General features: G+C 51.3%; 2 protein-coding genes across 7 annotated transcripts in view; one reads left to right on the top strand and one right to left on the bottom strand.

The window, feature by feature from the left end:
• The window catches only part of LOC111151605 (active BCR-related), a 178,364-nt gene extending 167,288 nt beyond the window's left edge, over positions 1-11,076 (top strand). For 4 of the 6 annotated variants that reach the window (XM_022509692.1, XM_022509695.1, XM_022509696.1 and 1 more), the window contains 6 exons: positions 132-241; positions 901-1,040; positions 2,112-2,246; positions 3,179-3,284; positions 5,450-5,597; positions 6,288-9,043. In XM_022509692.1, coding sequence (XP_022365400.1) covers positions 132-241; positions 901-1,040; positions 2,112-2,246; positions 3,179-3,284; positions 5,450-5,597; positions 6,288-6,377 — 729 coding nt within the window. In that variant the 3' untranslated portion in view covers positions 6,378-9,043. Of the gene's footprint in view, positions 1-131; positions 242-900; positions 1,041-2,111; positions 2,247-3,178; positions 3,285-3,663; positions 4,390-5,449; positions 5,598-6,287; positions 9,044-10,559 lie in introns of those variants that run through there. The other 2 variants (XM_022509693.1, XM_022509694.1) reach the window with 2 other exon arrangements.
• A 73-nt stretch (positions 11,077-11,149) lies between these two features.
• Positions 11,150-17,698, bottom strand: LOC111151606 (translocase of inner mitochondrial membrane 22). Its single transcript, XM_022509698.1, has 4 exons — positions 17,260-17,698; positions 14,982-15,178; positions 13,261-13,333; positions 11,150-11,651 (listed from the first exon to the last, which is right to left on the bottom strand). Exons 1-4 carry the CDS (start codon positions 17,495-17,497, stop codon positions 11,575-11,577), a joined length of 585 nt encoding a protein of 194 aa, XP_022365406.1. The 5' UTR covers positions 17,498-17,698; the 3' UTR covers positions 11,150-11,574.
• Between the last annotated feature and the right edge of the window lie 7,973 nt (positions 17,699-25,671).

The following is a 25,671-nucleotide window of genomic DNA, read 5'->3' as shown; positions in this document are numbered from 1 at the left end:
AGGTGTTGCAGGGAGCCCTGGGTGGGAGAGGCAGCACTGGTCGGCCATGCTGGGGAGGGGACCCATGTTTCAGAGGCCCTCCTCAGGCGCTCATACCCTGGGGGATTTGTGCCTGCCTCACCCCCAACCAGATCAAAGTGGAATTCTCCATGAAGTTCACCAGCCGGGATATGAGCCTGAAGAGGACCCCGTCGAAAAAGCAGACTGGTGTCTTTGGCGTGAAGATCAGCGTAGTAACTAAGTAGGTCCCCCTGGGGCACGTGAGTGGTGGCATTAGCACCCTGGGTCCCTTCCTGGACCCCTAGCGAGTCACCCCCCCAGCTCCGTAGTCAGGGATGGCCAGTTCAGAGGCCCAAAGTGGCCCGCAGACGTAGGCCTCCATCTCACACATGCTTCAGAAGTCAGCAAGCCAGCATTAAACATCAGAAGATGACCTGTGAGCATCCCGGGCCGTCAGCTTCTTGTGGTCAGTTGAGATGCTCTGATGACGTAGGCACACATTGAGGTTTGGCCACAGCCAGCGGGAATCCAGGAGGGGATGCCCCTCCACTCCCCACCGCCCCCTTCATGGCCTGGGTCTCCAGGACCTCAGCCACCTCCCTCAGGGGTCTATGGCTCAGCCCCACATAGCATTTGAAGCTGAGATCTACCTTCTAAGGAACATTCTCGTCTCAGCATCTTTACACTTGTCTCCCAAACCACCTCCTGCTTTTGTCCCTTGCCATCCTGCAATAGGCCGGCCTTGGGTTGCTTGGGTAGGGTGGGGTGGCATGGCCTCTTAGTCCTCTCTGCAGCCCCAACCCTGATACCAGAAGCCCAGGTGTGTGGGGGAAGTGGGGGCTTGAGGTAGCCAGGGAGGGGAGGCCTTCCGCCCCCCCCATCACAGCCCCTCCCCACCAGGCGGGAGCGCTCCAAGGTACCCTACATCGTGCGGCAGTGTGTGGAAGAGGTGGAGAAGCGGGGCATCGAGGAAGTTGGCATCTACCGGATATCAGGGGTGGCCACGGACATCCAGGCACTGAAGGCCGCCTTTGATGCCAGTGAGTGTGGGAGGCCCGGGCATTGGTGGGGAGAGAGCACTCTTAGGGGCCCAGCAGGCTGCTCTGGGAGCCCAGGAGCACCAGAGGCCTTTCTCCACAGAGAGGCCCCAAGTCACCAATGGTGGAAGAGCCTTGTTCTGTGAACCACAGTCCCATGTGGCGTGCGGTGGGCCATCTCTGAGTCTGATGCAGGAACTCTGCCTGTGTTTGCTCATGTAAACACCCCCGCCCCAGTCTCTTATCCACTGTTGCAGATGAGGAATGGAGGCTCAGAGAGGCCAAGTCACTTGCTCAGCATTGCTCAGCTTGTAGGTTTTGAGCCTTCTTTCAACTCAGATCTTTCTTATTCCAGTGTTTCTGGCTTTCTTGCTAGCTCTGTGGTGCCTGGGGGACTGGAAGGAAACAGAAGGGCTTTGAACCTGGGCTGGCTGGCTCAGGCTCCCCTCTGCTGTCTCCAGAGCCCTGAACAAGGTCCCTTTGGGAGGAGCATTGCTGCCTCCCTCCGTAAATTCCTCCGTGATGGGGGCTGCCCTCTCTGGTTTTTCTTTTCCCCCATCATGTGAGTTTGTGCTGTGATAGCCAGGAAGCCTGAATTGGGCAGGCAGGGCTGATTCCAGGGGAGCCGAGGGAGGGGTCTGCGTTCAGGAAGCCTGGAGTGAGGGGCTGGGGATGTGCCGGCATACGGGTCCTTTGTGCAACCTGGAAGCCGAGGCTTTGTTGGAACATGATTTTTCATGTAAAAAATGTGCAGGGCCTTCCAGAGAGAGGCTTAGCGGTGGGGAGGTTCCAGAGAGGGTGTCTGCCATGTGGTGTGAGGACTCTGCAGGACTCTGGGTGGAGAACGGGGCTCCTCTCCCCCAATGGGGCTGAGTCACACACCACCTGTGGGCACTGTACCTACTTCCTGCCTTTCCTGGCAAGACCAGGGCAGAGATGGAGTGGGTGGGGGCTTCCCCAGCTGTGTGGTGCGGAATGGAGCAGGGCCCACCACCCTGCCCCTGCCTAGCTGAGGGCTGCATGGAAGAGGGGGGCTCGGATGGGTGCACTCCCGATTGTCCACATCCTCTGCAGATAACAAGGACATCCTGCTGATGCTGAGTGACATGGACATCAATGCCATTGCTGGCACCCTGAAGCTCTACTTCCGGGAGCTGCCCGAACCCCTCCTCACAGACCGACTCTACCCAGCCTTCATGGAGGGCATCGGTGAGGCTTTGGGGCACCAAGAACCCGGCGGAGCCGGGCCTTCCTGACAGCAAAGAGCGGGAGACCCGTGGCTCCCCTTGCTTGTGCATCTGCCCAGTGCTCCGGAGCGGCGTGGCTGAGTGGCCCAGAGAGTGGGGTGTGACCCACTGGGGCCTGAGGCAGAGCCTGGACCCTCTCTTGCCTGCCTCTCTCCCCTCTTGTCCCCGTGGGCTGCCCTCTGTGCTTCCTCCCCAAATACTGACCTCCTTGCTTGGAAAGCCAAGCATCCAGGGAAATGTGCCCTGAGGTGGGTGGCCAGGGCCAGCGTCCCGAGCCAAAGACAAGCCTGGCTGGAGTGTACCAGAGCTGGCCGGAACCCAGCCTTCCAGAGGAGCAGTCTCTCGCTCCCACTGATGCCCTGGGCAGCGATGAAGCTGAAGGCCTCGGCCAGCGGGGCGCCTGGGCACCTCCTTCCTGCCTCCCCCTTTTCTCCCTGCTGCCTCCTCCAGAGGCAGGTCCAGGCTTCAGCCACCACAGGAAATGAGGAACCCCGTGGAAGGCTGTCCATTGCCTGCTCTAGCATCAGAGGCAGTTGAAAGAGGAAATGTTCAAAGCAGTGTTCTCATTGCCTTAAACTTAACCTCCTAGACCAGGGACAGGCTATGACCAGAGCTGCGAAGGCACATGCGGGAGGGGCGGGAGGGCACTCGATCGCCGCCAGCGTGCTTCCTGACTGAGCTTCGGGTGGGGGCTTCCACAGGAACCAGCTGTTCATAGCCCACCCTTGGGAAGATACCAGGCCCTTCCTTCCCTATAGGGTCTGCTCCCCTCACCCCTGCAACCTGGGCTTTCCCTCAGGGTCCCACAGCCTCCAGACCCTGGTGGGGCACTGGCTCGGGCCTCCCCACCCAGGAGCCAAGCCTCAGCCTTGCCCCATTCTCCCCCCTCCACAGCCCTGTCAGACCCTGCTGCCAAGGAAAACTGCATGATGCACTTACTCCGCACCCTGCCCGACCCCAACCTCATCACCTTCCTCTTCCTGCTGGAACACTTGAAAAGGTAACAACTCGGGCTGGCGGGGCGGTGGGGGGGCAGGCAGGGAGCCCAGGGCAGGCCCCTCCCTGCTAGGGAGGCCATTTTTGTGGGGGGATCCACCTCCTTGGCTCTTCCTCTTAGGCGCTGGCTTCTGCTGGGTCACCCATCACAGGGTGAAAGTTTGCTTTTCAAACTCTTGCCTCCAAATTCTTCTGTTTTGAGAAATATCGGGGTCCCAATAGCAACCTCCCATGTCGGCAGGGCCAGAGCCAAAGACTATCGATGGCTTTTGCAGTCCATGGTCATTCAGTCCACTTCCCAGTTGTAAAGGGAAGGCTGCGAGCAGTAGTGTGCTTGTCGTTCTGTTCTGTTACACACGGTCACGTGTCCTGGGTTGTAACAGGAAGTGTGTTCGTCGTTGGTCAACGGTCAAAAGCATGCAACCCGCTGGTCTTGACCTACACCTCATCTAACAGGGAAGCTGAGCCCCGGCACAGGAGGAGCTTGATTGGGGTTGGCAACAGCTCTGTCCTCGGAAGGCACATGTCCCCAGTCCTAAGCTAAGTCCCCTCCCACCTTCTCCCCCAACCCTTCTGCCGTGGGGTCCGACCGAGAGCTGCTCAGGCCGGTGCCTGCAGCCAAGCTCAGAACTGAGACCAGCCCTTCCGGGGTCCTTGCCACTCGCTTTCGAGCCCCAGCACCGGTCCGGGTGTCAATGGGGAGGAAAACTTTCCTGGTGTCCCTTTAATCCGCTTGCCACCCAGGAGCCCCGAGTTGGGGGCCACGTGGTGGGCCCGCTCCTCCCGGAGCCAGGTTCTCACCCTCGGGCCCGGGCTCCTGGCTGTGGTTCAGCCAGGCCAGCTCTGGAGGGCTGGTGGAGACCTGGAAATGCCTGGGGCTGCTGTCTTGTTTTCCCCATCATGAGACATTTTCCCTCTGGTTTGGCCAGAACTGAAGCCCCAACCAGTTCCCATAGTTTGGCAAGCACTGTGGGGAGGACACACAGAGGAGGAGTGGGAGGGGAAAATTCATTAGGTTTTCCACCCTGGGAACTGTTGTGGGCACAGTCTGTTCCCACATTTGGGCCCCTAGCTGGTGTGCGTGTGCGTGCGTGCGTGCGTGTGTGCGTGCGTGTGTGCGTGCGTGTGTGTGTGTGTGTGTGTGTGGAGGGGGGCTTGGCCAGCTCCACGCTGCCTCCTGGCATGGCCAATGTCTGCCTGTCTCCAACGCAGTCAGCATGCACGTCCGTGTAGTTGGGAGTGAGGGGTGCTGCTCAGGGTGAGTGCTCTCAACCCCAAAACATTTCCTAGGCCTGAGGAAGGCCCATGGCCTCTGTGACATGTTGGGTGGGTGGTACTGGGTCCGCCTGGACGCCAGCCACAGATGGCAGCCCCTGCTGTCACTCAGGGGAAATATCTACTGAGCATGTGGCCTATTACACAAGAGAAGCAGAGAAAGATCCACAGGGAGGTAACTCTGGGGTCCCAAGAGGAAGACCCTTCTGGAAAAGTACGGGAGAATAGCCCCCAGGCTCCATCTGGGGTTAGGGTCGTCCTGCGTCAGCACAGCAGGCGGAGCCTTAGGTCTAGTTAAGGACTGCTACTGGATCTCTGGCCCTCTCCCCTGCCACGCCCCCATTAGGCTCCCCCCACCCCCCACTCCAGGCCACTTGGGGCAGCTTGGCTGACCCGGAGGAGCACGGGCTCTGGAGGCAGACTGCGTGGGGTCAGATCCCAGCTCTGTCACTGGCTAGCCGTGTGACCTCAGGCAAACCATGTCACACCTCTGTTCTTTGGCGTCTTCGTCTGTACGGTGGTGCTGATAATGACCTCCCCATAGGGCTGTGATGAGCAGGAGCCCCTGCAGGGAAAGTTCTTGAGTTAGGAATGACATCATCCTCAAGGGGAAGGAGTTGGGAGTAGGTCCTTCTGGCTTTGGCTATTTACCGTCAAGGGATGGCCCTGGGAGCTAGGAATCTAATAGAGGAACGTCCTGGGACATAGCTGGAGACTTGGTCCCTTGGCTTAGTCCCTCCCTACCAAGAGGTCTCTACCCTCAGAGGAGAGAGAGGCTAGTACCTACCTTCTGGGAATCTTTCCAGTTCTTATAGTTAAGGCCAAGCATCTGGAGCTCCAAATGGCTGCTGAGAAATGACTGTTTTTTCCCCTCCCTTCCCCCGCCCCTTCCAGGGTTGCTGAGAAGGAACCCATCAACAAAATGTCCCTTCACAACCTGGCTACTGTGTTTGGCCCCACGTTACTGAGACCCTCGGAAGTGGAGAGCAAAGCACACCTCACGTCGGCCGCAGACATCTGGTCCCATGATGTCATGGCACAGGTACCAGTGGCAGGGTCCGGGCCTGTGGCTGGTTGCGTTGTGCAGTGGGCTTCCCCACAGGGGCGGAGAGAGGACAGCTCGGAGTCCCCCAGCCCAGCCCATCCCTGCTGAGCGGCTGGGTGGACGGTCAGTAGGATGTCACCAGGGAGGCAGGGCTCCGGACAGTCCTGCCTCCAAGTCCAAAACAAAAGGCGTGAGGCTAGACCAGGGGCCCAAAGAACACATGTCCTGGCACTAACTGCAATCCTGGGAGTGCCGCAGTCTTGGACAGCAAGCTCAGGGGCCCAGGAGACCTCTGGGAGCCTTGTCCTCCCCTGTGGAAGCTCTAAGATTGCTTCCAGGGTGAGGAAGCTTCTCTGAAATCTGTCCCTACAAGATCTGGGTCAGAGTCCAGTCTGGAGGCAGGGCCCACCCAGCCAAAGCCAACCTCTGGAGCCAGTCAATAGAGGTTGGGGAAGTGGCCCCAGGCTGCCCAGGCCTCCGCCCCGCGGTGTCCTTTACTGATGCCCACTGGCACACACACCCGGGCTGCCAGGGGGTTGGGGGGGGGCAAAGCAGCCTGAGATGGCCTGAGAGCAGGGAGGGGGTGGCACAGAGGGGACCCCAGCCCCAGGACTGCTAGTTCTCGCCCAATCGGAGGAGGGCCAGGAGGCCAGGGAGCCCTGCTGAATCTTCCCTGTCCCCTCACAGGTCCAGGTCCTCCTCTACTACCTGCAGCACCCCCCCATTTCCTTCGCAGAACTGAAGCGGAACACACTGTACTTCTCCACCGACGTGTAGCCCAAGGTGGGAGCCGCTGCCGCGGGGGGCGGCCCAGGCCAGCCTCTCTGGCCAGGGGACCCAACACAGACTTGAAAGACTCCAATAGAAAACTCCCACACCCAACACTCTATAGACTCCAAGGGACGCAGATTTCCAAGAACTGGAATACTTGCATCTTCCGTGCCACCTTGTACAAAGCCAGCTGCCCCAGCCCCCAGCCTCACCGCCGCACGCCCGCGCCCTGGGCCCTGCCCCACCGCCTGGAGTCCTGGGCTCTGCCCTCTGTCCCTCTAGTTGTGTCTCCCGCCCCGAGCCATTGGGGGATTGTTTCCTGTCTATTTGTCATGCAGAAATGGTCGTGACCGACCCAGTATGGGCATTCGGACTGCCTGCTTTGTTCTTTCATTTCCTCCAGCACTTTCTTCCCCCCCCCCCCACCCCCGCCACCAGTCCAGTCCAAGGGTTTTTATTTTGCGCTGTGTAACTCCGGCCAGCTTATCCTCTCCTGGCCCTGCTCCCAGATTGCAGTCTCCGGGCAGCGTCCCCTCGGTTTGCCTCCACCCTCCCCTTCCTCCCGGCCTGCCCACATGCATGTGCAGCCTTGGTTTTCACTCCATCACTCTGAAACTTGAGGCGGCCCTGGGCAGTGGTGGCAGCAGTGGTCCGTCCAAGACTGTGCTTGCTGCCTCCCCTCCCGGGCCTCCCCCCACCCCCAACCCCGTCCTCCGCCTGTGGAAGCACACCTGCTTGGCCTTGCTGCCTGTGCAAATGTTGGACAGGGAGACAGCAGCACACGAGTCCTCAGCTTAGCACAGAGCTAGAGAGCCGATCTCTGCAATTTCCACCTGACAGTCTCCATTTCTGGGGTTTATCTGTTCGATCTCCCGCCTCCTAGTGAGGCATCTTTGACTGTTTCTTCTGCTTTTCAGTTCCTTCTCCCCTGGTGTTCTATTTCCTTTGAGTGGCAAGACTTACAAGTGACCTGATATCAAGAGAGCCAGAGGGTCAGGAATCAGGGGAGGCAGGAGAGTCGGGCCACTGAGCAAACGGGACAGGTGGAACATTCCAAGGAGTGCCACGGAGCACTGGGGGCCCGGATTTGGGGGGGAAGCGGCTCTCAGCAGCAAAACATTATAGTGGCTTTGTTAGGGGAGCCAGGTCTCTTGGATGGCAGCGAATATGGCTGAAGCAGGTGTCCAGAAACAGGCAGCCTCCGTCTAGGAGGCAGCCCTTCCTGGCACCTCGCCTGCCCTGCGGTGCCTTTGCCTTAGACTGTACAGTCCTCCGCAGCCACGCACTGCCACAGGGCGGCCCCCACGGCCATGTGTGCTCTGGGGCCTGGCAGAGACCGGCACCGTCCCCAGTAGCCAGCCCCCATGGTGCTGCCTCCCCACCCGCAGCTTCCAGATGCGGCCTTTGGGGGAGCTCTAGGAAACTCTAGACGTTGGGGAGTCATAGGCACCTGCCTCTCTTAGGGGCTGGGTTTTGTTAGGGATGTTCATTGTCTACACTCTGCTCTGGAGTAGAGGATCGGCAGATTCTAGTCCCAGTGCTGAGCCCCACTTCTCCGTACCGGAACGGAATGAGAAGGATCCTCCCAGTGCAGTTTCCTCCCATCTGAGCAGTAGCTGCCAGCACAGGGCAGTTGGCCCGGGAGAACAAATGCTCCCGGATGGCGGGGGCTTGGGCACATGGCTTTCTGGCTCTCCTAGGTGGCAGAGAGCAGACTCTAGGCCCTCAGAATTGGAGAGAACAGCTCCTTTAGCTTGTGCTCAGGGCTATGTTTTAAAGAATGGTTTGCTGGCCCTGAAGCCATAGCATTGGCTCATGAGACACGGGGTCCTTTCTTGTGTTTACACCTGTGGCCCAGTCTTGGGCAGAACGGTACACATTCTGTGCACATCAGAGGAAAGAAATGCCTAAGAGGAGGGAAATGATCCTGATTATGCAGCTGCCTGTGAGCGGCTTACCAAGGAGCCCCACGCCCTGGGACAGGAGGTGGAGAAAGAACACCACTTGGGTCAAACATTCCAGCGTGTGATCCTCCCTGGAGTCTGTGCCCAGCACTCAGGAGTTGGTATGTGGCATCTTGCTTCCAGAGCCATTGATGGGAGTGACCTGAAGGCCCAGCTACAGCTAGTTATAGCCCCAAATGGGTGCCTCCCACCTCCCCCAAATGAGGGGCTTGCTTCTCGGAATCAGGTAGCTACCACAGCCCCCAAGCTTGCTTAGGGAGGAAGGCTGGAGGGGCTGAGAAATGCAAAAGGCTCAGAATATTTATAAATTCCACCCCCAGGGTGGGGAAGGGCAGGTACCAGACAAGGACTAAGCTGCACCAAGGAAGGAGCCCATCCATGGGTTCTCCCAAGAGTCAGGGACTGTGCAGCCCAGCACCCCTGGCCCTTGTGCCCAGCAGGGCAGGCTGTGCCAACAGGAGCCCAGCAGACAGGCCACGGGAGTGCCGGGATGCCTGTCCTTGCTGGCAATGGCTGTGGGCTGCCAGTTTTTGCTGATACAGGTAGGATGGGAACCTTTATTAATATGAGTTTAATAAGTTGGTAAGGATATATTTTTTTTGTCTATGTTCTGTTTCAATTTATGTAGATTATTATAAATTGATGTAAACCACGTGAGAGGAAAATGTTAATAAAAAAAAAAAATGCAAAGCCCCAACATTTGCACACAACTCAGCCCTGTGGTGTGGACATTTGTATACTCAGTAGTCCAGGGAAGACACCAATCTAAATATTTAACTCTTCCAGCTGCATCCACATGTGTTTCCAGGAATCTGTGCACCTAGTTAACTTCCCCTGAGCTTCCCCTTCACCCTGTGGGGACTGTGGCAGTTTGCGGGGTGGTGAGCCCCCTCCTTGTGGTTCACAGTGGCCTCCGAGTCAGGCACCAGCCAGATTTCCTTTCATGAAGGACAAAGGTCCCACCAAGACCTGGCCGTCAGTATCCCTTCGAGAGATGGCAGAAAGTGCTCAAAGTGGAGGCTTCTTATTTTATGCAAACTCTTCCCTACATTTTTCTTGGAAGTGGGCGTCTTTGGGGCAGCCTTTTGGCCTAGCCTGACAGTTGGAGAGGCTGGATCCCCTAGGGGGCACAGCCTCCCTTCAGGAGAGTCGGTGGGGTTAATACAGGTTCCCACCAGTCTAAGCCATTGGACACTATGTTTATTCTGGAGATCAGGACCAGATGTCTCTGAAAATTGGTGTTTGGTTTATGAGCTCATACTGACTCCTTAGCCATCTAAAACAGGAAACTATTCATCTCCTTTCTTGATTGAACAGCCAGTGTGGACAATGCTTGGCTTACTGAAGAGATGGCTACGGATAGCCCCAGGGCTCATCAGCTCTAAGGCAGTCATACAGGCAGCATTCCTGGTACTCGCTGGGCATATTCAACCCTCCTTGCTAGGCTGCCTGGTGGAAGATGCCAGGCATCCAGGTACTTTGACAGCTGCCAGGCAGGAGCATCTACCCATGCTCTCAAGGTGCTTACAGGTGACTTATTTAGGGACAGTATAGGAAACACTCCTAGCTTTGTTCCCAGACCTCTGAGGATACTCCAGCTGGGCTGGGAGCAACGAAGCCTCATACCTAGGAGACTGGGCTGGATATTACTTAGAATTCACCACAGAAGGATGTAAACCCCGAGCGAGCTTAGCTCACATTCATTGCAGAGGAGGTGGCAGACGTGGCCAGAGGAAGGTGTGACCCGCTGACTTTGACATTCTCAGTCACATACATACACACCTGGGACATCTGAACGTCTCAGCCACCTCTGAATTCTGGTTAAGGGGGCATAAGCTAGAAGACCGCAGAAAAAGGGGGAGAAAGCAAAAAATGGTGAAGGAGTCAGCATACAGCAGAGAACAGGAGCCATCACTGCTCGCTGCAGGCTGCTGGAATCATGCAGCCCCACAAGCCTGTCCTCTGGCCCCAAGAGAGAGCCTGAGCTCATTCCCTTCGTGTCCTTACCACAGGACCAGAATGAACAAGTGCTCACAGCAGATCCCAACCATTAAAGCCTATTTTTTTGCGCTGGGGCATACAATTAGGCTGAGCTTCTGTTGTCAGAAAAAGGCCCCTAGTTCAAATAAAAAAAACACTAATATGTTAAAAAATACAAAAATCCTGATACCACAGACCAAGGATAGTGGAGAACGCCCCCTCACCACTGTCTGATCTTCACCAGCTGCTGCTCAGGCACCCACCAGGAGCACCACAGCAGAACTCCGCACGCCGTGTCCTTGAGCTGGGCCTGGTCCAGCGGTCAGAGCCTAAAACCAGTGTGGCCAGGACCGCAGGCATTCCCATCAGCCAGCCCACAGCAGGGTTTTTAGAAGAGGTAAGGGCCTATGCATGGGATTTCAACGTATCCCAGGACATGGACCAGCGGGGCTGCGAGCAAGGCAGGCCCTGGCTGAAGGAGCAGTGTCAGAGGAATGCTGCTCTGCACACCCCGAGAATTGGACATTCCCACACTTCGCAGGAGCTTTCTCACTCTCCCTCCAGATGTCCAGTCTCTGGGCCACCTGGCACCACTTTTGGGACTCGTGGAATCTGAAAATAAAAATCAACCAACCCTTTACTGATTCATTTATTTTATGGTATTAACGGCCTTTATTGTTCATAATGGGAAGTGGAAGAGGGGGGACAGGACCTCTGGCTCCTGGGGCGGCTCTAAACACTTACTCTGTCCCTGTTCCCTTCCCCCGCCAAAACTAACCAACCTTTTAAACTGTCATGTAATTTTTTTAAACAAAGACAGACCACAAAATGACATAATGGGTCAGGTGGTGTACATTTACTCTGCCCTGCCCTGTGACATGGCTGACCGCGCGGAGTTCCAAAGTAGACGAGCCTGCTGGGACGAGTTCAGTCCCCTCTGGTCCCACCGCCCCGAGCCGCCTGCAGGCCAGCTATGGGTAGGACGGAACCTTTGGGGAGCTTAATTTCCACCAGTCAGCACACTGCTGATCTGCCTCAGAGAGAGGCTGGCGCGGCATATTGTCCACCCCGGGAACAGAGCATGTGGCTCCTTGGAGGCGGAGGCAGGCGGCAGCCACGTGGCTCCCTCATGACACCAGCGGTCTGAGGGGAAAAGTCTGCAGTCTCTGAAGCGAGTGCCCTGCAGTGGACAGAGCGCGGCCCCCACGGAGCAGCTCCGATGCTGGGCTGGCAGTGTCCTTCCCTGGAGGCAGGCTCTCTCACCGGAGGTAATAGTCAATGGCAGCAGAGAAAGCAGCGAAACCGCCACACCCGAGGAGCCCGGCCTTTAAGCCCGCTGTGAAGTAAACAGAAATGACGTTACCTGCGGGGACAGACACCGAGCCAGGCTGCCTTCAGAAGTCTGCCTGGCCACGGCGACAGGGACGCCTGTGTCAAGCTTCTAAGTTAGTCAGCCGAGCCACGGGATGTGTAAGACTTCAGGAAGCCATGTCCACAGTCTATACCAGTGGGCTTCATCTAGCCGTACATTCAACTTTTCTCATTCCAAAAGATGACGATTTCCAGTTTCACGAAATAGCCCCTCACAGGCAGGAAACTGGTTAAGAGAACCAGCCCTTGGAAGCAAGTGAAAGCATATGACCTGTTAACCCTGATTTGTTTATGAAATAAATTCCTGGGAAGGTGATCAAAGCAATCCTGGAGGGAGCTGAGCTTCTCAATGTCCCTGACAGAGCTGAGCGATGGGAAGACCAGAGGAAAAGTTACTCTATAAATCACAAGTGCCTGTCCGAGGAGAAGCAGCTTTTAATGACAGCAAATCATCCTGTCTCTCTGAGGAGAAAACAGGCTCTTTGCTTTGGGTAAATAAGGGCCCGGCAGAGGGAGAGTGTCCCAGCAACGGCCACCAGGAGGAGAGTCAGGTCACTGACACCCCACGTTGCACTCCATTTTTTTTTTTTTAATTTTTATTTATTTATTTGAGAGAAGGAAAGAAAGCACAAGCAGGGAGAGAGGCAGGGGGAGAAGCAGGCTCCCCACGGAGCAGGGAGCCTGACGTGGAGCTAAATCCCAGGACCCCGGAATCACGACCTGAGCCAAAGGCAGACACACTCAACCGACTGAGCCACCCAGGTGCCCCCCTCCAAACCACACTCCTGATGGGCACGCTGACAGAAGTGCAGAGAACTGTTTTCTTTGTTGTTTACTGCTGATAACCGGACACTTCCAGAATACTCCTATCGGGCTTTCAGGGGGTCGAAGTCTAAGAATCCTTAACTGCAGAAAGACATTACCACAGAACTTATACTGACAATTGTATAGTATTTAAAAGAAAAAAATGCCGGAACTACTTGAAATGCGCGGACCTGAGAGTTCAGCAGCGCCTGCCATTTGGATCAGTGGGCTCTCCGGGGCTGAACGAGACCTAGCCGTGCTTCTGTCCTAACCTACAGATCAATACACTTCTGGAATTCCTTACTGGGAGGAAGCTCTTCCCACCATTTCAATGTGAGGGCAATTCTTTTTTCTAAATCTAGATCTTTCTGTGGTTCTCAGCCATGGGTGATTCCATCCCCTGGGGGAACTTGCCAGTGTCTAGAGACCCTTTCAATTGTCGCAACGAAGGGATGCCATCAGCTTCTAGTGGGTAAGCGGCCAGGGATACTGCTGAACATGCCACAATGCACAGGAAAGCCCCACTATCCCTCCAGCAAAGATTTATGTGGTCCACGATGCCAACGATGCCAACGATGAAAAACCCCGATCTAAATACTAGAAGTTTCCAAAATTAAGTTAATGTGGAAGTAAAAGTGATTTCTTTAGAAGAGCATCAAGTGTCCACATATGCCTTGGGCTGTCCCTGGAACACTCCTGTGTTTGGAAACGTCAACTACGGCACGCTGTCCAAGGCCACAAAGAAAACCGTGCGAGAGTTGTTTACTAACCTCTGAAACCAACGGCTCCTCCGGTGATGCAGCCACTAAGGACACTGTTCTTCCAATCTGATCTTCCCCGGTACTGTGGGCAGAGAAGTGCAGTTTAGAGCCAAAGAAACAAGCCACACAAGATGATGAAGGGAAAAAAAGCACAGGGTTTCTAGCTGGCTAATTCAGTCCCTCTCCAAAGGAAACCTGATCCTTTTTGCTTTCCAAAATATAGTTCCTAAAATTTGCATGTGTTCATGGGTGCTTCCTGCAGGTGGTACCAGAGAGCTGAAACCAAGTGTGCCACTGAGAAGTAATCCACATCTCTTCTCTGGTCCCCCAATAAGTCTCAAGGTCAAAATCACTCACCAACTTGGAACAGACACATGAAAACATGCTGAACGTCACTCAGCACCAGGGAAGCGCAAATCAAAACTAAATGAGCCACCGCCTCACGCCTGTCAGAATGGCTAAAAACACAATAAACAACAGGTGTCAGCGAGGACATGGAGAAAGAGGAACCCCACTGCACTGCTGGTAGGAATATGAACTGGTACAATCACTCTGGAAGACAGTATGGAGGTTCCTCAGAAAGTTAAAAATAGAATTCCTGGGGCACCTGGCTGGTTCAGTCGTAGAGTGTGTGTCTCTTGAGCTCAGGGTTAGGAGTTTGAGCCCCATGTTGGGTACAGCAATTACTTAAAAATAAAATCTTTAAAAAAAAAAAAAAATAGAACTCTACCATACAATCCAGCAATCAAATTGCGAGGTATTTACCCAAAGAAAACAAATATACCAATTCAGAGGGATACATGCATCCTAATGTTTATAGCAGCACTATCTACAATAGCCAAATTATGAAAACAGCCCAAGTTTCCATCTATTGACAAATGGATAAAGATGTGATAAAGATATATACACGCACAGGAATATTACTCCGGCCATAAAAAAGAATGAAATCTTGCCATCTGAGACATCATGGTTGGAGCTAGGAGTATTATGCTAGGCAAAGTAAGTCAGTCACAGAAAAACAAATACCATATGATTTCATTCATGTGGAATGTAATTAACAAAACAAATGGGCAAAGGGAAAAGAGAGAAGGGCAAACCAAGCAACAGACTCTTAACTATAGAGAACAAATCGATGGTGACCAGAAGGGAGGTGGGTGGGGGGAATGGGTGAAATAGGTGATGGGGATTAAGGAGGGCACTTGTGATGATCACGGGGTATTGTATGGAAGTGTGGGATCACAATATTGTACACCTGAAACTAATATTACACTGTATGCTAACTAGAATTTTTAAAAACTTACAAAATAATTAACCAACTTCTAGCCTACAAAGAGAAGTAAAAAATAATGCAAGCCTAAATAAAGGCAATAAATGCCCAAAAAGTTTACCTTAGGGGCTATTTAATGAAAATTCAATCTACCAAGTATCAGACATATCTGATCTGCTTTCTAATGAACATTTCTCATTAGAAGTCATAAGATGGAGGGGGCTGGGTGGCTCAGTGGGTTAAAGCCTCTGCCTTCAGCTCAGGTCATGATCCTGGGGTCCTGGGATGGAGCCCTGCATCGGGCTGTCTGCTCAACAGGGAGCTTGCTTCTCCCTCTCCCTCTGCCTGCCTCTTCCCCTACTTATTCTCCCTGTCTCTGTCAAATAAATAAAAACTTAAAAAAAAAAAAAAGAATTCGTAAGACAGTACAGGCAAGGCTTTTTCAGAAGGCAGAGACACTTACAGATTCTACCAAACACTCAGTGCAAGAAAACATGGCGCCCACAATGGCAAAATTTTTGGCGTAGGACATTCCTCTCTGTCCCATGTCTTTAAGAACTTCTTTTGCTGTCGGCGTACGGTAAGGATCCTTAGGGTCAAAGCCCACATTGGTATCAATGCCAGCAGTGAACACCCCAAAGGCACCTCCCAAGACAAATCCTAAAAACAAACACAGAAATGAAGATTTTTCTTTGGCATGTTTTCTGGGGTACTGTAACGAGGTCATCATACTCGAATAGCACATTCTGGATGGCCCCCAGCAAAGAGGAAACCCCTACCTACCCCTCCAACTCCACCTTAACACTCAGACCCTCCAGTTACCTGGTTTCCACATCACACAAGCCAGGAACTGTCTTGCTGACAGCTTCTCTATCTTCCTTTGGATTTCTTCCTTCTTTCTTTCTTTCTTTTTTTTTGGAAGATTTCATTTATTTATTTGAGAGAAAGACACAGACAGCGATAGGGAGCACGAGCATAGGAAGACAGGGAGAAGCAGGCTGCCTGCTGAGCGGGGAGCCCAATGCTGATTCCAGAACCCTGGGATCATGACCAGAGACAAAGGCAGATGCTTAACCGACTGAGCCACCCAGGTACCCCAGCCTCCTTTGATTTTCTTTTTCCTTTTTTTTTTGTTTTTGGCCTCTCATTTTCTGACATTCTTAAAGATTCAATCTTTAACCTTCTGCTCTCTGTCTATACTCATACATTCAGCTAGCAACTTTGCAAATCACTCCCTTGACGATGGTGACATTGACAAGTCATTTAGTGAGTAGTACCATGCGCCAGTTACTGATGCTTTATAGGCACAGCTTCTTTTATTCTTCACAATAGTCCTGTATTGTTGATACTATTAATGTCTCCATTTTGTAGCTGAAGCGGCTGAGGCTCAGGGAGGTCAAGTAACTTCCATAAGGTCACAAAGCTACCAAAAGGCAAACCACACACTGCTGTCCCCAACTTCCTGAGCCTGCTGGACATTTCCATTTACATGTCCTCTCATCACCTCAAGGTCAATATATGTTTAATGAAATCATGGGACCTTCCCTCCAGACCTTCTTACTTATGGCTCCTTCTTTTCAGTCACTCCAGCTCCACACTTCAAGGGCATTTCTGACAGCTGATTTGCTCCCCTCCTACAAACCTATGTTCACAAGTATCCTAGTCTAGGACCTTTACCACTTCCACTCTGGAGCATTACAAAGACTTATTCATCATTTCAACAAATAAGTAATTGACTTATTAGTGTCAGGCATAATGATGAACAAAGACCCAGCCCAGGCCTCACCGAGGTTCAGTTTAGCCAATTCCCTATACCATCTCCCTATCCACAGACTTTTCTTTCCCTCACCACACTCCATGCTGGATCATCACGTGCACCAATTACTGCCCTAATGCCTCAAGGCAAAAAGCCCAAATCCCCAACTCCACCCCCGATTTTAAAGGGCTACCCCCATTCTCTCAATCCTTCAAGATACAGGGGCAGTCTCACCTCCTGTAGCTTTCCCCAAACCAAAAAATCCCCTTTCCTTTCTACTATACTTCACATCTGCACTCACCATATTGTTTCTTGATTGTCTTTCATTCTCATTGAGATTTCAATTCATCTGCAAATGTGGCCAATATCTTTACAAGACGGACACCCTACATTCAAACATTTAAACTTCAAAGATTTAAAAAGGGGGATCAGGGGGTGCTCCAGACTTCTTTCCCCCTATGTTCACCGCCATCAGATCATACTGGCCACACTGACATTTGTTTTTCAAACCTGAAGCCGGTTCCTGGCAGACGTTTGCATCTGCTGTCCCCTGTGTCCCACTTTCCTGCCAGGCTCCTTCCCAACACTCTTGCTTCTGTATATATTAAAATTTTATCTTCATGAGAACCAGGCTCTGGTCTCTTACCTTGCCTCGCCACCGAGCACGTGATGGTTACTTGTAACAATTTGTTTGAAAGAATGCTTATTTAAAAGTGAATCAATGAATGAATGAAGTCGACCACTTTATAACCAACCTCCAGGCCCCGACCCATACAGTACCGACATTCTGATCCAATTTCCATAGGCGGAAACTAACCTCAGGGCCTAGAGAAGGGTTACTCGAGTTCACGCATCGAGGCAGGGGTGCAGTCGAGATCGAGGTCCACAGGCTCCTCGCCTCCCAGGCGCGTGGTCTTGGCAGAGGACCCAGCTGCCGTCCAAGCCCTCAGCCTCCCAACGCCCCCCACTCCCAGTCTTGCCTCACCTCCCACGCAGGCCAGCGCTGCCTTGAAGGCACAGCTTTCCATCGCCTTCTCGATCATTTTCTGTTCCTCACTCTTGGTCGGGCTCGGGATCCCGCCCAGGCTACTGGGCTCCAGGACCCGGGGCTGACGTTTGTCGCCCACCAGGTATTGCAGAAGAAGGCTGTACTGCAGCGGGGCTTCGGCGGAACCCGGCGCCTCAGGCGCGGAGCCCCCCGCGCTGGGCGCAGTTGCCGCCATGACTGCAGCTGCCGCAGAAACTCTCGCGTACTTCTTCCCGCAGCGATTCCGCAAGCCTCACGTTAGGGCTCTGCGCGCCTAGCCATCGTGCCGCAACGGCAGATTCGCCACAATGAGCAAGTCCAAGAAACTGCGGCAGCAAAGTCCGCTCATGCATCCGGCGAAAGAGGTCTCACGTTCCCTCAAAGCCTCTTGTGAATACTGAATCAGGCTTGGGTAGCATCAAGATTTAGTCACCAGAAAGCGCCGTCTTCTCCGGGGATGCGGTGCGGTGAGTACAGGGATTGGCAGGCCAGCCATTTCCCAGAAGGCTTTGCGCGGGCACTGCCCTCGCTGCCTCCTCCCGGCGCCTGACGGCGGGAGGCTGCGCGGAGCGGGAGCGCGTCTGCAGGGGTGCAGCGCTCCGGGGCTGCGGCAGGGGGCGCACGCGCCTCCCCGCGGACCTTCCAGCTTAAGCATTCCTTACAGAGGTCAGTGGTGGAAGGTGCTTTGTAAGTAAACGTGAAAGCATGGTTAGATGTACGCGGTATATGTTTTGTTTGACAATTACACCTTTGAGGGGTGCCTGGGTGGCTCAGTGGGTTAAGCCTATGCCTTCGGCTCAGGTCATGATCTCAGGGTCCTGCGATCAGGCTCTCTGCTCAGCAGGGAGCCTGCTTCCCCCTCTCCCTCTGCCTGCCTCTCTGCCTACTTGTGATCTCTCTCTCTATATCAAATAAATAAATAAAATCTTAAAAAAAAATACACCTTTGAGGAGAGACAAGGGGCCCAACAAATGAGTGAGCAAACGAGCGAAGCTACCCAAGTGTAGGAAAAGGCAGGGACGGTGTAGGAGGTGGAGCCGAATGGCCGGATGGAGAGCGCAAGGGCTGGGGCTGGTACTCCAGACTCTGCAGTCAGAGGGACTGGTGATGTGGGACTAGCATTGCCCTGGAAAGCCACGTTTATGTTATGTGAAATGCAAGTGTTCACCAGCTTGCAGACTCAGAACCTAAAGGTAAACTGTAAGACAGTACTCTGTATGAACCCAGAGAGACATCTGCATAGTTTTAAAAGGAGATCCCAAGCTTTTGCATTGCTCCAGACTAGCAATGTATTTGGGTGTTTTAGCTAAAAAACAACATAAATGGAAACAGGTGGTGAGCCTAGCCAGTACCGAATTCTCTGTGCCTGCCAGCACTGTTCGCACCAAGGCCCTGAATGAGCTGGTGCCAAGGTCCCTGGGACTTCCCAGTTGCTAAATCTAATTCAGACCTCATTTAACTAGACTTCTCCACTGCGTTTGACACTGTTGGCTCCTTCCTCCTTGTCTAAAGTTTCTTCATGGGCGCCTGGGTGGCTCAGTGGGTTAAGCCGCTGCCTTCAGCTCAGGTCATGATCTCAGGGTCCTGGGATCGAGTCCCGCATCGGGCTCTCTGCTCGGCAGGGAGCCTGCTTCCCTTCCTCTCTCTCTGCCTGCCTCTCTGCCTACTTGTGATCTCTGTCTGTCAAATAAATAAATAAAAAAAAAATCTTTAAAGTTTCTTCATATTTTTGGTGGAGTGTCTCCTACTCTTGCCACAGCTAGGTACCCTGTCTCCTTTGCAGGCACCTCTGCATGGCCTTTTCTTGTTGGTCCTCTCAGGGCTTCACCCTGTACTCTCTTCTCACACAGCTCATTCTACCTGAGCAACTCATCCTCGTGGCTTCTACTCCATCTCCAATGCAGTAACGATCTGAAATCTTTCTCTCCAGCTCAGACCTTTCTCATAAACACAAGAACCAGACGTTTTCCATAAGCACCTCTAACTCAACACACCCTCCCAACCACCCTTCCTTTCCTTTCAGACGAATGAGGGACCCAGGGCTCTGATTTATGCCAAGGTCTTAAGAACCCCAGTTGGATCTGAGAGAAAGTAGGACATGCCCCCACCCCCGCAAGTCCCAGGTAGGGTGGCCTTGGAAAGCAAGGATTGGTCTGAATAATGAACACATGGAACTACTTAGAGGCAATAATCAATCCTCAAAGGAAGGTTCTGCTTTAGAGTTCAGATGAGATCCAGGTCAGCACATGAAGAAATTCCACATGACCAAGGTCTATGAAGGAGGGAGCCTTTTGTAGAACATCCTTGAATCCTTGGCCTGGATCATAGATGGAGAGAGAACAGTTACAGACACTGGTCTGGTATCTCTCTCCACCCACCAGTTCCCTCCCTAAGTGGAATGGGTTTCACCTGATGGAAAACTTGAACCTCTTCAAGCATGTTCTGAAAGTGAGAAGTGGTTTCCCGTGTCTGTTTCCCTGGACTAAACTTTGCCCAGTAGTCTAGGGACTCTCTCTGGCCCTGGAGTCCAAGAGACTGATGTTACAGTTTGGTTTCCCACCCCAGGTTGTCTGTCCTGGCTCCAAGGCTATGGGGAGAGCATCCCAGTGGGTCACGGAGAACAAGGGACAGTTAAAGATAATTAGAATTAGATTCGGGGCAACTGAGTGGCTCAGGTGGCTAAGCCTCTGCCTTTGGCTCAGGTCATGATCTCCAGGTCCTGGGATAGAGCCCTATGTCGGGCTCTCTGCTCAGCAGGGAGCCTGCTTCTCCCTCTCCCTCTGCCTCTCCCACTGCTTGTGCTCTCTCTGTCTCTGTGTATCTCTCCCAAATGAATAATAATAAAAAAGATGAATTAGATTCGTGGGGAAGGTTGTAGGAAGTACAACACTCTGAAGGGAGGACTCATCACTTGAAGGACATCAGAGGGTAGGTGCTGAATGGGACGGGATCTGATCATATCAAATCCCAGGTGTTTTTGCAAAGTTCACACATTTTTCTCCAAATCCTAAGTTATTTTGCTGGCTTGTTGCTTGAAGATACTTAATCTATATAGTAATAGTTTTCAGTGTCTCAGATAAAGTTGTGATTGAAAATCATTTATACTGGAAACGGTTTCTATCGAATCACTTGGATTTTCAAAAGGGAGTTAAGTCACCCCACTTCTTGGAAGCAGTGGTCAAGTTGTGTCTGATGAGGAACCTCCGTCTGTCCACCCCTCTAAGAGAAGCAGGATGAGTTCTCTACTGTTTGGACTTTTTTTTTTTTTAATTTTTAAAGACTTTATTTATTTATTTGACAGATAGAGATCACAGTAGGCAGAGAGGCAGGCAGAGAGAGAGAGAGAGGAAGAAGCAGGCTCCTGCTTGGCTCGATCCCAGAACCCTGAGATCATGACCTAGAGCCGAAGGCAGAGGCTTAACCCTCTGAGCCACCCAGGTGCCCCTCTACTGTTTGGACTTTTGAAGCAAAAGGAACAAAATAAACCTTTCTAGAAGAGGGCTGAAAAAGCAATGTAGTTAATTTGGTTGTTAATAAACAATCACTGCTTTATTACTGAGGGCAGAAAATTGAGACTTCTGAAAAACTTCCTTTACTGATCCTTATCTGTTGAAGTTCTAAAAGTTAGAAATAACAAGCAAAAAAGGAGTCAACTAATTAACTTCTGGCCTAGCAGATAGGAAAGAACCTCCTCTGAGGCTTTTTCTAAGGATTTTCAGGATTTTTTTCAGGATTTTCTAAGCCACAGAGTAAATATTACCTTCATTGTTAAGCGACAGAAACCAAAGCTCCCACCAAAAGAGAGGGATTTATTAGAAGTATAATGGGGTGGGGGTGCCTGGCTGGCTCAGTCAGCAGAGCATATGACTCTTGATCTTGGCGTTGCAAGTTTGAGCCCCACATTGGGGGTAGAGATTACTTTATTATTTTTTTTAAAGATTTTATTTATTTATTTGACAGAGATCATAACCAGGCAGAGAAGCAGGCAGAGAGAGGAGGAGAGATTACTTTAAAAAAATTTTTTTAAAGGACAAATTATTTGTTTAAAAAAAAATAAAATAAAGGCCATCTGGGTGGCTCAGTTGGTTGAGCATCTGTCTTTGGCTCAGGTCATGATCCAGGGTCTGGGGATCGAGCCCCACATTGGGTTCCCTGATCAATGTGGAGCCTGCTTCTTCTGCCTCTGTCTGCTGCTCCCCCTGCTTATATTCTCTCTGTATCAATTAAATAAAATCAAGAAGGAGGGAAAGAAAGAAAGAGAAAGAAGTGAAGAGAAGGAAGGAAGGGAGAAATGCTATGGAATGGTCTACGGCTGGCATTTCTTCTCAGCTTTGCGATCAGTGACATCACGTTGGTGGCTTGACGTTGGCCATGATGGGAATGTTCACATCACAGAAATGAGTACATGCTGTAAATCAGAGCTTTTTTGTTGTTATTACTGTTCATACCTGCCAGCATAGCACTCACGACAAGCAAGCTTTCGAAACTGAGAACACCTTCCCCTTTCTGATGAAACCAGTAACTGGGAGATCATAGGGCAGAAAAGTAAGACATGAACTGCTGGAAATATGCAGGGAAGTCCCAGGAAATGGTGAATGTTCCTGACTGATAATTAAAAAGAGAGGGGTTCTGGGGCGCCCGGCTGGCTCAGTTTGTAGAGGATATGACTCTTGATCTCAGGGTTGTGAGTTTGAGCCCCATGTTGAGTGTAGAGATTTCTAATAATAATAAAAAAGAGGATGGGTGTTTCTTATTTCCATGAATGTAACACCATGTTTAGTATCATTTGGGATCCCTTGTGTGGACAGAACGTGGCTGAGGAACTCTTCTGGGGTTTTTATTTTTATTGTTTTTAAAGATTTTATTTATTTAAGGGCACAGGGGTGACTCAGCCAGTTAAGCGTCTGCCGTTGGCTCAGATCCTGGTATTGAGTCCCGCATCAGGCTCCTTGCCCAGGGAAGGCAAGTAGAGTCCTGATTATTTGTTAGAACTGCTTCACAGCTCATCGCCTGTCACTCAGGAGCACTGTGGTCTGCAAGGAACACCGGCAGGAAGGCTTCTGATCAGACAGCAGAGTAAGGGCCAAATGTTGAATGAATTGCTCAGACATGGGAACCTCCCATGGACAAGAAGAGTTGGTTGGACTGGAAGCAGGTCCAGGGCTCAGAATGCTGAGGCCAGCCTGGGTTTTAGAGACAAGCTTCCATCCCTACCCAGAAGAGACTTTGGCCCCAGGTAGGCTCTCTGAGGTCTCAGGAGGTAGGAAAGGCTCTTGCCTGTGAACTGGGAGCAGAAGCCCCGTGGGAGACCTCAGAAAGCACAGAAGAGCCTGTACCTACGGGGGAGTTAGGGGAAAAAAAAATTATTTAAAAGAGAGAGAGAGAGCGAGCTTGAGAGCGCATGCACATATGAGCGGGGGAGGGGTCGAGGCAGAAGCGGGCTCTCCGCTGAGCACGGAGCCCAGAACCCTGAGGTCATGACCTGACCTGAGCTGAAGGCAGGCACTCAACTGACCAAGCCATCCAGGAGCCCTATCTCTTAATTCCCTTTTGCCTTTTACCTAAGATAGCTATTGAGAGCAAAGGTAGCCTGTACTGTTTCCAGTGACAAATCCTGAGACTGTAGCCTGATTTCGGTGGGTGGTCTTAATGCCCTGGAACAGATTTCCCTAACAACATCATTGTTTGGGGGTTTTACTTCCTTGCCCATATCCAACCATCCAGATTTGCCCACTATCTCTTGGGCTGTTGCTTGGGGTTTGCTTACAAAAAGGGATCGGAGGCTTGGCAAACAGTCCTGGCGGTCTGGATTGTTGGGACCCACTTCAGACTCAGTTAATGAATCATCTACTTTGCCTGGGTCTGCAATTGGGTCACGGCGATGCCGAGTTGGAATCCTGATTTGATCCGAGACTCGTTGGAGGCGATGGAAATACTCATATTGCTTTTCTCGCACCTCACACTTCCAACTCAGAGAAGTGTTACGAAGCTTCAGGAACTGGAGACTCCTCTCGCTTTGCTGAGGGATGACATGAACAATAAAAAGAATAGTAACGGTGACTCCCCAAAGTTACCTGTGAAGTGGTGCCAGCAAGATAAGCACCACAATTCTGGTTGTAACCAGTGGGGATGGTGCTCTACTTTCCTGTCCCTCATCGTGACTTTTGTCACATCCCGGCTCAACTCTCTGTCCAGGAATTTCCCTTCTCAGTGGATCTGCCAAAAAGACCAACTTTTAAAAAAGGAACAGATAATGGGGTGCCTGGGTGGCTCAGTTGGTTAAGTGACCGACTCTTGGTTCCAGCTCAGTTTGTGATCTCATGGGTTGTGGGATCAGACCTCGTGGGAACCCTATGGGATGTCCCCAAGAAGAGCCCCACATCGGGCTCAGAGCTGAGCAGGGAGTCTGCTTGAGATTCTCTCCTTCTGCCCCTCCCACCCAGCTAGTACCCATGCTCATGGGCACACACGCTCTCTCTCTCCAGTAAATAAATAAAATCTTTTTAAAAAAAAGATAAGAAAAAAGATTTTTAAAAAAAAAAGATCTTTTTTTTAAAAAGATTTTATTTATTTACTGGAGAGAGAGAGAGAGAGAGAGCATGAGAGGGGAGAGGGTCAGAGGGAGAAGCAGACTTCCCGCTGAGCAGGGAGCCCGATGCGGGGCTCAATCCCAGGACTCCAGGATCATGACCTGAGCTGAAGGCAGCCACTTAATCAACTGAGCCACCCGGGTGCCCATAAATAAAAAAAAAATTTTTTTAAGGAACAGATAAAACACATGTAGAATCTGTAATACATTAATCTACGGGTAAAATCTTTTATAGGAAACTCTCATTTAAATGGAATATATTTTGGGGGTACCTGGGTGGCTCAAAGGGTTAAGCCTCTGCCTTCGGCTCAGGTCATGGTCTCAGGGTCCTAACAGGGAGACCCGCATCAGGCTCTCTGCTCAGCAAGGAGCCTGGTTCCCCCTCTCCCTCTTCCTGCCTCTGACTACTTGTGATCTCTCTCTGACTGTCAAATAAATAAATAATCTTTAAAAAAAAAACCAACAACATTTGTTGAATCAATTATTTTTTTAACTAAGTGGACTTGGGAGACTTATAATCAAGATGTTCATTTTGTACTAACAGTTTTTTTTTAAATAATGGCATTTGAATTTTTTTGTAGGAGACCTTTTTTCTCTTTCATTCGGAGATGCTCTGATGTACTTTAATATTTTTTCTTCTCCACTTAGTGTATCTTATCTTTTGAATAAGTTCTTATTTGAAAATTCAAAAGGTATTTTTTTTTGGATTAAAACATCCCTTCCATATTTTTCTCATATATATTTTAAGCCCCTCAATTTCCTTCCCCAAGCAACCTGTTACTATTTCTTAAATGTCTTTCCAGATATAGTTCATCTGTATGTAAACATCTTTGTGTGTGCATGTATGTTTTTTTCTCCACTTAAAAATTTACAAGTTGAGGGGGGGGCACCTGGGTGGTTCAGTAGGTTAAAGCCTCTGCCTTTGGTTCGGGTCATGATCCCGGTCCTGGGATAGAGCCCTGCATCAGGCTCTCTGCTCAGCAGGGAGCCTGCTTCCTCCTCTCTCTCTGCCTGCCTCTCTGCCTACTTGTGCTCTCTATCTCTTTGTCAGATAAATAAATAAATAAATAAATAATCTTTTTAAAAATTTACAAGTGATAGCTTAGTATGTCCTACCTATTCTGTACCTGACTTTCTCTCATGCTACATCTTAGAGGCATTCCTTTTTAGTGTACGTAATGGTTAATTTTATGGGTCCATTTGACTGGGCCACGATGTGCCCAGCTGTTTGGAGGCAATGTATCCCTCATTTGGGTGTGTTACTCGGACTCATTTACTGAGTGAGCCCCCAAACTGCTAACTTTGAGTGGTGCCCAGATCAAAAGAAGGCTCTACAAAAGGTCCGGGCTGTCTAGGGCACTGCTCTGCCACTTGAGCCATATAGGCCAATGGGGCTTAAAAGTCAGTGGCAGACAGGGATGTTGTGGGGAACCCCTGGCAGACCCCTGTATGTGAGGCCCTTAAGATTCTTAAGCAAAACTCTGCTATTCTCTGTGCCTAATGGTATTTTTTTTTTTAAGATTCCTTTCTTGGGATGCCTGGGTGGCTCAGTCGTAAAGCATCTGACTTCAGCTTGGGTCATGATCCCTGGGTCCTGGGATTGAGCCGCACATCGGGCCCCCTGCTTGGTGGGGAGTCTGCTTCTCCCTCTCCCACTCTCTCTGCTTATATTCCCTCTCTTGCTGTGTCTCTCTCTGTCAAATAAACAAGTACAATCTTAAAAAAAAAAGATTGCTTTCTTTTTTTTTTTTTTAAAGATTTTATTTATTTATTTGACAGAG

This window comes from Enhydra lutris, unplaced genomic scaffold, assembly GCF_002288905.1.
Source record: "Enhydra lutris kenyoni isolate GAN:26980312 unplaced genomic scaffold, ASM228890v2 scaffoldscaffold26, whole genome shotgun sequence".
In the NCBI taxonomy this organism is placed as follows: domain Eukaryota; kingdom Metazoa; phylum Chordata; class Mammalia; order Carnivora; family Mustelidae; genus Enhydra; species Enhydra lutris.
Note: the sequence above shows the minus strand (reverse complement) of the source record. Positions and strands in the feature narration are given on the sequence as shown.

Coding starts and splice junctions, on each gene's coding strand:
- LOC111151606 (XM_022509698.1), bottom strand. CDS start 17,497: ATGGCGGCAACTGCGCCCAGCGCGGGGGGCTCCGCGCCTGAGGCGCCG. Junction 13,334..14,981: donor CTGAGTGTTTGGTAGAATCT/GTAAGTGTCTCT, acceptor CTCTGCCCACAG/TACCGGGGAAGATCAGATTG. Junction 11,652..13,260: donor AGGAGCCGTTGGTTTCAGAG/GTTAGTAAACAA, acceptor TTTACTTCACAG/CGGGCTTAAAGGCCGGGCTC.